General features: G+C 43.0%; 1 protein-coding gene across 1 annotated transcript in view; it reads right to left on the reverse strand.

Moving 5' to 3' along the window:
- Positions 1 to 12382, reverse strand: part of SORCS3 (sortilin related VPS10 domain containing receptor 3) — a 621477-nt gene that overhangs the window by 108022 nt on the left and 501073 nt on the right. Inside the window, exons 10-12 of the mRNA XM_030940951.1 lie at positions 7195 to 7341; positions 5505 to 5607; positions 124 to 200 (exon numbers count right to left, since the gene is read on the reverse strand). Of these exons, the coding sequence (XP_030796811.1) occupies positions 124 to 200; positions 5505 to 5607; positions 7195 to 7341 (327 nt within the window). The remainder of the gene's footprint in view (positions 1 to 123; positions 201 to 5504; positions 5608 to 7194; positions 7342 to 12382) is intronic.

Raw genomic sequence — 12382 nt, forward strand, 5'->3', positions numbered from 1 at the left:
AGCTGCTTCAAGTGTTTTGAAACTACAAAGTCATAATGAGACTGAGAATCTATAGGATGGAGAGAGAGATTGGTAGAACTTACTCTAAATGCCTCCTCCCTTTTTCTCAATTCACCCAGTTACCTGTCTCCATGTGTTGCCCCCATCAGAGGAGATGAACACACCAATATCAGTATATGAGAGCTCCGGGCCAATGTTGCCTGAAACATAAGCAGATCATTTGAGATTGTCAGGAGTTTACCAATTAAGTGTGCTTAGGGCTGGGGAAGCAGAGAGTAAAGGTTTTCTAAGTAATATTTACAGCTAATTTGTGCAGTTTCTTTCTTGGTGTCATATCAGAAGCCCAGCAGGAAGAAAAACCCAATATGGGAGAAAATTTAAATAGTATGACAGAAGTGCATCATTCAATGACATGAGTCAAAGACTGAACATCGATTAGTTCAGGTCTCTTGAATTATTCACTCTGTATACCAATAATCTCTTACATTGCTCCTGACAGGTGTTCCCTGAAGGAAGCAAAGACTGGAAGAGTAGACACATATGGAGAAACTGAGCATAGGAGCCTGAGAAAAACTGGTGTGTGCGTGTGTGTGTGTGTGTGTGCACGCATAACTGTGTGTCTGTGTGTTTGCAACTTGTCAACATGTCCTTTGAGTGCCAGACAGTTGAGTGACCCAATGGCACAGACTATGTCACCTAAATTATACAGTGCCCAGAAGAAGATGACCATACTCAGCATACTATGGCCATCAAATATGGCAGGAAAAGAAGTCACCTGGCTTATGCCTAGACTGACCACACTTGCTGCTTCCATCCTTTCACACTCTCCTCTTCTCTCTACCCTTCTTTTTCTTCCCCTGGCACTCCATCACCTTGTGGCTATGCTTATTAAAAAGAAAGTGGTCAAGCTTTTCTAGTCCATCTATATTGATTTAGTTTTCCCAATGGGCAGTCCTCTTCTCAGAACCTAAAAAAATGCCCCCAACCTAACAGTGCTCAATAAATAATTGTGGAATGAATGCATGGGAAAACAAATGATTGGATCATGTTCCAACATTGACGTGCACTTGAGGAGGTTCTGACAACCAGGAAGGAACCCTAAACATATAAGAGTTTATCATATTGGCTGATATTTTTTCTTTAAAAATAGCAGGAAGAGAATGTTAGCTCCCACATATCTGTAGCCTAAATAGGAGCACAACAAAAATGCAATAATGAAAATGTTAATTGAGCTCCTGACATTTAATGCTTCAAGATGATAAATTAAAGCCAGGCTACAGCTTGTCAAGCTCCCATCAGCATCAGGGAGCACACAGATAGCCAACTTGTTTTGAGACTCAAGTTTCCAAAAATAACCCCTGGCTCATGGTTCAGGATTCAGGCAGTAGGTGTGAGAGGAGTAGGGAGAGGCTTCGTGAGTAGATCCATCAAGTTCTGCCTGGAATTTTGGATTCAACTCCCCAGATACAGGTTTTAGAAGACACAGGTGAGGAAAGTAAAGAGGAATGGGGAGGAGAATATCAACCCAAGTTGCTTGGTGGTTGTGCTAACCTGGAGCATTATGTTAAGAAGGATTCGCTGGTTTCAACAGAATAGAATGCAGTGGTGATCAATAGATGTCTACCAAGGGTGACAAAGAGAGAGGAAGGCAGGAGGACAGTTGCTCCAGAGCTGTGTATCTTCCATCCCTGGCATCGCTTCTAAGGATCTAGTTTATCATCCCTCACCTTCCTTAGAAGCTGGCTCTGTCAACATCTTCAACCTCTCTTTCAAAGCTTGACTAGATGGATTTTGGGGGCCTTATGGTGGTAAGAACCCAAGGCTCACAGTGAACTCTATTCATGGAAATATCTTCTGTCAGTTGAAAAGACCCCTGAAAGAAAATGTTACTGATCACAGAGACCAGAAAGTTGGTTTCCAGATGAACGGACAGAAAAGATGTACCCAGGAGGAGTTGATCTTTGAACATGCACAGTTCCTAGGTGACTCTGTGGGTGATTTCTGATAGGAAGAGCTTGAGTTATGTTGTCAGAGAAGGAGGATTTGAAAAACGAGCCTTGCTGGCTGAAGTGGAATTGGAGCTCAGCTAGTGACTGCCAACCACGTTGGAAGAAGGGGATGCAGCTGTTGCCCACTTGAGTGGTATGATGAGACAGGAGCGGGAGTGAGATGGAGAAGAAGAAGAAGAACTGGGATCTTTTCTCACCGACAGCTTGGGTGGTAAATGACGGAGGGCCCATGCCCCTTTTGGAAGCTTTAAACAACTTCCTTTTACCCTCATTTCCTCCCAGTGCTATCCTTCTCTGCTCCTTAAATATTTTTGAAAAAAAAATAAAAGGGAGAGAATTTTGAAGTCCTCTGAGGGCTAGCAATGCTTCTGTCACCACCATTGATGCCAGAGGGATCTGCTGCCCATACGGGGTGGCTACAGGCTCAGTGGGAGAGGAAGCTGACAGTGTACAATCAATGTGCCCCTGCAGGGACAGGGGTGGGAGGAGGGCTGCCACAGAAGGAAAAACAGGAGGGTGCAAACATTCAGAGTTTACAGGAAGCCTGGCAGGGAGTGTGGTTAGCTGTGGAGCTGGCACGGAAAGGGACTCAGAGATAGGTCTGGCTGAATGGCTACAGAACAGCGCACTAGAGGTAGAATCAGAGGGAGAGTGAGCTGGAACAAGACACCTGTTTTCACCTGCCCACAGTCTCTTCATCTCTAAATTGAGGAGGATAGTAATCGCCATTTCTACACCATTGTGCAGTTGTGCAATCAAGGCAAGGAGAGTGCTTTGCATGCTGTAAGGCACTGTGAGGATGTGAGGTCTTTAATACTAGCTGGAAACCACTGTGTTAAGGATATTAGGAACCCTAGTGTTTCTGTTTGCAAAAGGCAATTGCCAAACTCTCCATACTGGAATTCCATCTGTTCGGAGATGTCCTCAACAGGAGTTAGAGATGAATCTCAGGCTATACTTTTATCCACGCAGCTTACCTGAGACCACATCTCAGTTCAAGGTGGGGAAAGGGAGTCAGCAGCGGAAGCGGAGAGAGCCCAGGGTGGCTGACACCTGAAGGAAGGTGGAAGGCACCGATGTGGGAAAGGACTCTGCAGAGGCAGGCTCCATGCAGGCCACTGAAGGTATAATTAGCTGACTTCATAGTTATCTTCCTGATGGCAAATAACCTCCCAGGGTGACCAGAGCAAGCAGGGTAAGGAGAAGCTGGGTATGAAGAAGCATGCACCAGTGACTTAGCCCTGGTTTTTCATCAGGATCTCATCAGCTGAGTTACATCCCTCCCAAAAATCCAGGGCATGGCAAAAAGCCTCAAGAATTACAGGGGGAGATAAAAAGGAATTAGCAATTCTGATACATATGGACAAAAAAATTCAAAAATAAATCTTTAATGCCTTTGTGTTTGCTAATTTACAAAGTACTAATTGAGAAGCAATATGCTTCACAAGTAAGAACAACTACCATTAATCCTACCTTATGATGGTCTGAGCACTCTGCTGGGTCTTTAGACACACACTTCCATCTCCAATTTTTACAACACCCCCACAAGGTAGAAAACATTCCAGTTTTACAGATGAGAAAAATGAAGCTCAGAGGTTAAAAACTAAGCCAAATGCACAAACCTAATAAGTGTCAGGGCTCAGCCTGGAAAGCAGGAGGACAAGGTTCCTGAGTTTCTCTGTGTGCCTAGTGTATGCATAGGATTTATGGATTCTGTTGAAGGAGATGAGCACATTATATTCTTCTGATGTAAGAAGAAGAGTTTTAACTTCTATAATATTAATGATGATGATAAGTGACATGTACTAAGTATTCAATATGTCCCAGGCACTGTTCTAAGCATTTTACTTATTTATTTCTTATTTATTGAGCCAAAGTCTCACTGTGTCACCCAGACTGGAGTGCAATGGCACCATCTTGGCTCACTGCAACCTCCGCCCCCTGGGTTCAAGTGATACTCCTGCCTCAGCCTCCCTAGTAGGTGGGACTATAGGCATGCGCCACCACACCTGGCTAATTTTTGTATTTTTAGTAGAGACAGGGTTTCACCATGTTGGCCAGGCTAGTCTCGAACTCCTGACCTCAAGTGATCCTCCTGCCTCGGCCTCCCAAAGTGCTGGAATTACAGGCATAAGCCACTGCGCCTGGTCATTGTTCTAAGCATTTTAAATTCGTTGCTTAATTATATCCTGCAATTATATTATTCTGGTACTATTATGTCCACTTTGCCAATGAAAACACTGAAGTTCAGAGTGGTCAAGCCACAAAGAACAATACCTGGCTATACACTAAACATTCAGATAATACTAACTTTTATTATTCATCCCTACTTTTTGATGTAGCTTCCAGTTCAGCCCTGGGCCTCCTGTAGGTCTTGAGGAGAGGCATAGGGTCCAGCAGCCCTTGAGTTGGGAAGACCAATCCACATGGATTGCAGAGTTTGAGGATCACTCCTCCAGCCAGGGGAACAGCAACAGAGCCTGCCCTCATCTCTCCCCAGCCTGGGCTCCCTGAAGCCAGTGGTATTAAGCATAGTTGCTCCCAACCATCTGGGGTCGACAGGAGTTGACTGCAATGCTAGAAGGCTATGCCAGCTGTCAGTCCGATGAGGGTGGTTGGTCACTGGTGGTATGTAAAAGCTCACACAGTTGGAGGCTTGGAGAAGGAAGCCATGCCTAGAGAGTAGGAACTCCAGGGACCAGAGCTTTGGATTGATGAGAGAAAACAGAATGTACCAGCTCCAGAAGTCACTGTGAATTTATCTGCTTTCATTAGAAAAATAAGCTGACCAACACCAGAGCTCTAACTTCTAAGATCAGCAGGCTGCCTTGCTTTATGCCATCAATGTATTCCTGAAAAGGTGTATGGAAATGCAGCGCATGCTAATCAGAGCACACTCCACGGAGACTTCAGCTTTCATCTTGGAGTTGCTTTATCTTCATTTCCGACTGATGCTCAGTGGACAGTGATTCCAACAATACAACCTTAAGTTTTTCTGCCCTTTGCCCTCAGGCTCTCAGCCAAGTGGTTAATCATGTGTAAACAAGCCTTTACATGCACTAGAGACCTCCTGATTAAAAACAGCTCTGGGATGGAACCCTCTGTAAAGAATCATCTGTGTAAAGAGAAAACTACCCCAACTTATATTTGGTGAGCTAGGAAGTTCATCTATCACGTTTTCTTAAAGTGTGGATTCCTATTATAAACAACCATTCTGATTGGTCAGTTTACTTTGAGAGAAACTCTGGCCTCTTGCTAAGCACAGGGGACTGCTCTGTGTCCCCGGGGAAGATGCACGAACTTAGGAATTACAAATGCCTGGAGCTCTTTGCATCTTAGGTTCTTGGATGGGTTTTGGGGAATCCTGCATATTTGCTGGGGAGAGTGCCCATAGCTTTCATCTGATGCTCAAATGAGTCCAAGATCCAAAAATAGGTGACATGTTTATTCTAGATACTCTCAGTACAGAAGAAGCCCAGGGAACGTTTTCCTTACCTGTAGCCACCACAAGTCCTGGGGCTGTCTCCTTGCTAGAGATTCTTCCTGAGGAATATGGATTTTCAGAGAGCTGCAGGTGCAGATGTAAGGAACAGAAGGGCTAAAATGGAGAAGGAAATAGTTTCATTCTAGGAAATTCCAGACACCTGTACCCCTGCCCCACTAGAGATGGACTTCCCTATGTTCAGCTCCCAGAAATAGCAAGGCATTGGATGGTGAGTCACATAGTTTTGGGCAGAAGACATCCACACCTGAGACAGCTGGTATGCTCAGATTAGAAGCTCCACTGAGTACCTTCCATAAACGCCCTCCTGCCTCTGCCCCCTAACTTGAATCTTATGCCTTTCCCTCTCTTCCTCACCTAACCTATCCAAGGTCCAGTTCATGGCTGGCTTTATGAAGCCTACTTAACCATTCCTTCTACCAGGATGACACTAACATTCTCGCATTTCTGATCTTGACCATCAATTCTGCTTCTTGGAGTTCTAAGGGCCCTCCAGGAGGAGTGAAGAGGGGAAGCTAAGTGAACCAGGCCAGGCCCTCCATCTTCTTCAGCCAGATTGTCTCCGTCTCTGTTTTATGTATTTTGTTCCCATTTATAATTTTACTTAAAATATTTGAAGCCATCATCTAAAACCTATATAAGTCTGTGTTCTCTATTTATTCACTTATTTATTCATCTATTCCCATTGGAGTGTTCTTAAAAGGGCTTGGGGATTTAAGGAGACATATTCTGTACAATAAATACAAATAAGATGAAGAAATAGAAAGAAAGAGAAAATCAGATTAAAATAAGATGAATCCATGGGTAAGGTTTGAGGGAAAAAATATGCTGTGACCAATTCCTAGAGGTAAGCAGGCATTTATCTCTGACCCTCCTAGTACCTGAAGCAAAAATTATATAGAATAAGGCTGAAAATTACAAAGGGAAAGGGCGCCATTTGCCGTATTTACCACTGTAGTCCCAATTTTTAACATAGGGTCTAGAATATGATAAGTGGTTAATAAATCTTTTCAAATAAGTGGTAAGAGGTAACTTTTTGCTCAGAAGAAACTAACCATTTCTGGGACCTTAGAATTGTTTCTTACAGAGGTCCTTATTCAGAGGGCACTGACAGTTGTGGATTTTATTGTTAACGAACCGTCTTGCCTCCTCACACAGAGCAGAAGCACCTGGAGCCAGAGAAACTATCTCACACATCATGTCTTCCATGGTGCCTATTCCAATATTCCATACAATAGGAATCCTGGAAATGTTGACAGATTAACTGTCCAATATGGACATTCCAGCCTAAGCCCTCCCCTCCACCAGAACCTCAAAGCAACTTTTGCTTGCCTCAACATCTAGCAAGAATTTACCAAAACACAATGCATCATGTCAGTGTCAGTTAATAGATGTATTACTACTACTGATCTGTGCCTGGGACCCTTGGGCACAGACTCCTTCTCTTATATGTTTCTTTGCCTTACTATGAGATGGAGCACATAGTAGATCCTCAGTAAATGCCGGCATAATTCAGCTGGTGCTGCAGTCTGAGTCCACAGACCAATGCCCTGCAAGTTTTAGAAAATTACTGCACTGCACCACCTGAGTTCCTAAGACCCTCTGATGAAAGAAAGCCCTTGACACAGCTTCCCCAGGTGGCCAGCCTGCCCTGTGAACTTCCCATGAGGCTGAGTGACTGACCAGCAGGCAGTGCACCGGGCTTCCTCTCAGGTCCACATCTGGAGCTTGCAGCAGGCGCCAATCCCTGCCTTTGTTGTAAGTGATGTATGTCTTCACCTGGTCGTCCACCTTCTTGTTTGCCAGAAATATCCCTTTGATACCTGCTACCTAGGAAAAAGGTGAGAGATGGAGAACGATGCTGGGCCAACATGCCTGTGGTCTTGGAGAAGTCCTTAGAGAAGGCCCAGAAACTCCCACAGCATGTTGGGGTTCCAAGCAGGAAAAGAAGGAACATGATAGGAAACGTTGAATGCCATGTGGTCTCTGAAAAATGTTTTAAAAGTTCATCTCTGAACCTTTTGTCACCCCCCTAGATGTCCCTTTCTATGCTTACCCATCTGCTTTTTCCCACTTTGCTCGTCTCTGTACTTTGTTCCATAGGACTTTATCTTTAATTAACTATTAACATTCCCTCTGAGGTGGTAGTGGCTGACAAGAACTGAAGGAGTTACCCCTTCTAGCAAATAATGTGTTTCTGCTCAGGAGAGGCCTGAAGATGGGTATTCCCTAACAGTGGAAGCTGAGGCACTGTGATTGGTAGTAAGGAAGATATCCTGGGGCAGATGATCCAGCTTGGAGGCCTGGCATCTGTCTCTTTCCATGCCACTAGCTCACTGTGTGACTTTGGATAAATCCCACATCCTCTGTGGGACTCAGCCAATGGTCGCTTCGAAATTGGTGGAATAAGCCCTCTTCCTCTTCTTTCTCCCAGTTGGCTGGCAAAGGATCCCTGAGACCATGTAAAGCACTCACCAGTGTTCCCATGTTTTGAGATTTGCAAGCCTTTGATATTTTGATGGGAAAAGAGCATCACCACAAAACAAGCAGCCAGAGGATTAAAGGAGATTTATCACCCAGAAGGGTTCTAGGGTAAGTACAAATTCTACTCCAACTTTTATTCCTTATATTTGACATGCTGGGTAAGGAAAGCAGATATTTAGAATGACAACGGATATTTAGAATGACAACGGAAAGCAGATATTTAGAATGGCATCAAAGAAAGATACCCTTAACTCTTTTTCCATAGAAGTTATAGCATGTTTCAAAGGCAAATAGCAAATAGCATATTGCCAAAGACAATTCAATTAGTTTAAATATATATAAACAATAGGTTCAATGGCAGGTTTTGTGGGTGATACTTAGATATCTTAAACTTTTAATTGTATTTATCCCCCATTCTTCCAGTATCATGGTTAACTGAGGTTTACTCACTTCGGAGAGAATGGCAGTGGGAGAAAAGGCCAAGAGTTTCACAGAAGTGAGGCTTTTTGTTTTTTGTTTTTTTTCAAGTGACATAATTTAATTGACGAAATAAAAAGTCTTCTTTTCTTTTTTTAAGTAACCTGATTGGCCTTGAAAGAGAATGTTGGACCAAATAAGAATAAACAAACAAGTGGACAGAGAATGTCAGGAGGAGAATAGAATTATCTGGAAGGACACCACCAGGGGAATTTGACAAAGGGCCAACAATAGAATTGATTAGATTCCTACCTGGAACAGTGGGTAGGTAAGCAGAGAAACCAAGGTAGGGGAGGGGCATGATGCCTGAGCCATGCCATCGCTAGAGACCCCCTCCCTGCCCTAACGGCTTCAAGTCAGGACCATTTCAGGAAGGACGGCATCTCAAATGCTTATTCAGGAGCTATGAGCACCTCAGATCACCTCAGTCTTTAAAACCAACTGCAAAGGTGCATCTCCTAAACCTGAATACTAATCATTCCTCACAGAGAATGGAATCTGAAATTCTCTAGAACCTTCTATCTGATGGAGGCCTTTCAGTGTTCTGTTTAGCCACAGAGCTGATGCCTTTTCTGCTAGACCACCAGCTAATGATTCCAGAGAACTCACTACCCTAAACCAGTTACCCTCTTCCACATATACCCAGGGCCTTGCTATCCACTTCCTCGATGAAAATATTTGGATCAGACTCAGACACCTTGGCCCTGGTTCAGTTTTTCCCGGGGAGCTACTGTGGCCCCCTCTGATGTCCCCAGCTCAATGCATCACAGAAAGAATTCCAGCCACTCAGCAACCTCTTGTGATCTTCCAGGTGAGCAGGTTAACAAATTAAACAATCATTACCATTACCATTACCATTACCATGTTTTCCCACTGAGTACACCACCACTTGGACAGGTATTTTCTGTGTGCCCCACATATTCTGAGAACAAAACCAGCAGAATGGGGACTAAAAAGATGTAGCAAGGACAGACTCCCAGGGAACCCACTTGCAGCTCTGAAGGTGTTTCTCCTGCAGTTGTACATAATGCTGCAGCAATCTCCTTCCTGCCTGAAAGAAATGGAACATTTCCCACTTGTGTTTGGATAGTTCAAAGCCCTTACATTATTACTGAATCGCTTTTTGGCTTCATGTCTTGTATAAATGGACTGCAAGTTTGAAGGGTACTTGGCTTTTGTGTGTCCTATGCCAACAGTTTTCACTTTTTGACTGCAATCCAAGTAAGAAATACATTTATGTTGCAACCCAGTGGACTCATACCCATATATGCGTGAATGTGTACACTTGTATGTACACATACACTTCTAAGACAAAAGTATTATGAAAGACTACTTACCCTCACTAAATGCAATGTAAAGGAATTGGAGAATGAGACATGCATTTTTACTTGTTTTCATCCAAGGAGGTACATAGCAGTGAATTAACTTTAAACATACTTCCTCCCACTGTTGTTTGAAATCAGATATTTGGCTACTGCTGATTATTTCAGTAGTCCGGGGAGAAGGGTACCAGCTTGTGATGGTGCCCACAGAAGAGGACAATACAAGGTGTCCAGCATGTGTGGCCCACTTTCCCTCTGGGAATCAATTTGAGTACAGAGGGAAACTGACAGCAGGCCCCTTGGCGGAATGCTGAGTCCAGGTGGCATGGTCATCTGTTGGTCACCTCCTAGAGACCTCAGGACAAAGAAGCCAGGGCTTTGCTGAAAAAAGCAATTACCCTGATCTGCCTTGGGCTGTCCCTAGAGTCCCACCTGTGGTGAGGGGCTGAGGAAGGTTGGTTCAGGGAAAAAAGTCCCTGTGGAGTCTGTAAGCAGCTGTCCTTCTGGCCCAATAAGGGTAACTGAAAGTCATGATAAAGCAGAGAGAAGACAACAGCCTCTAGGGAGAGGAAAGGCAAGGAAACATCAATAAGATGGTCAAAGAGACCAGAGTACTGAGACTGGCTGGGAAGTTGCTTTTTTTTTTTTTTTCTTTCAGATGGTGTTTCACTCTGTCACCTGGACTATAGTGCAGTGGCGTCATCTCAGCTCACTGCAACCTCTGCCTCCTGGGTTCAGGCGATCCTCCTTCCCCAGTCTACTGAGCAGCTGGGATTACAGGTGACCATCACTACGCCCAGTTATTTTTTTGTATTTTTAGTAGAGAAGGGGTTTCACCATGTTGGCCAGGCTGGTCTCGAACTCCTGACCTCGTGATTCACCCACCTGGGCCTCCCAAAGTGCTGGGATTACAGGCGTGAGCCACTGCGCCCAGCCTGGAAGTTCATTTTATCCATCCAGGTATACTGGGTCCAGTTATTTAGTCACTGAAGAAAAGCAAATCACACCCGCGATGAGTTACCACTAAATCCCCATCGGAACAGCTATACACACACACACACACACACACACACACACACACATTCTCTCTCTCTCTCCCCCCCGCCCTTCTCTCTTTCTCTCCCCCTCTCAAACGAAGCAAGTGTTGGTGAAGATGTGAAGCAACTGCAACTCTCGTACCTTGTTGGTGGAAATGCAAAATCCCACGGCCACTTTTGGAAAAATTTGGTGGCTTCTTATAAACATATACTTACATTCAACTCAGCAATCCTACTCCTAAGTATTTACCCATGAGAAATAAAAATTTATGGTCATGAGAATGTTTATAGAAATTTTATTCATAATCACGCAAAATTTTAAAAAGTAACCTAAATGGTCTTCAGCTGGTGATTGAAAAACAACCTCTGTAACATCCACATAACAGAATGCTGCTTAGAAACAGGAGGAACTGATGTATTCCACAACGTGGGTGAATCTCAAATGCATTATTCTAAGCGGAAAAAAGTCAGACTGAAAAGGTTACCTACTGTATAATTCCATTTACTCACCCTCTAGAAAAGGCAAAACTAAAGACAAAGAGAAGTCAGGTGTGTGTTTGTCAGTGACTTTGGGGTAGAGAAGGGTGGACTACAAAAGGGCAATAAGGGGATATTTGGGGTAATGGAACTGTTCTACGTCTTGATTGTGATTTGTGCACACATTTACACAGCAGAATGCACAAATCAAAACTCACAGAACTGTATACTAAAAGGGTAAATTTTACTAAACATAAATTATACCACCATAAAAAATGCAAAAAAAAAAAAAAAAAAAAAACTGAATAATGAGAAAAGCCTGAGTGGTTTGTCAAGCAGACGGATTTCTTGAAATGCAGCACCACTAGCTGTGTGATCGGAGCCAAGCCACTAATTCTCCGCATCTCTGTAATCTCATAGGCACAATGAAGAATGTGATATTGTGACAGATAAATAAGAAAAAAACATGTAAGCTGTTTATGATTGTGCAATCCAAAACAGTAGCTACTGGCCACATATGGCTACTTGAAATGTAGCTAGGGGGACGAAGAAACTAATTTTTAATTTTATTTCATTTTAACCAATAGAATTTGAAGAACTGATATCCAATTCAGTTACTGGCAAACTTTTAAGTTTGTTGAGAATAACTTGGGTACGTACATCTTTTTTTCTTACTGTAAATTCATGAAATGTTAAATACCAATCAAGTATTTCTGGTGGTGAAAATCTAGCATATAAATCGAGATTCATGAGACATGTAAAATATATCCAGGATTTTGCAGACTTATTATGAAAATTAATATGGAAAAAATATAAAATAACTAAATAATTGTTTACATTGAACATATAGTGAAATGACATTTTAGATACTTTGTCTAAATAAAAAATATTATTACAATGAATTTTGTCTGTTGTTTTTTACTTTTTAAAATGTGGGAAGCAAAAATGTGGAAGTGTGTATGTAGCTCACCTTATGTATTTATTTGACAGGGCTGGTCTAGGGCATTGCCAGGTGTGCCGTGGTTATTATTGTAAGGAGTTTTAAGTTAGATGCAAAATATCCAGGAGAGCACT

Source organism: Rhinopithecus roxellana, chromosome 11 (genome assembly GCF_007565055.1).
Source record: "Rhinopithecus roxellana isolate Shanxi Qingling chromosome 11, ASM756505v1, whole genome shotgun sequence".
Taxonomy (NCBI): Eukaryota; Metazoa; Chordata; class Mammalia; order Primates; family Cercopithecidae; genus Rhinopithecus; species Rhinopithecus roxellana.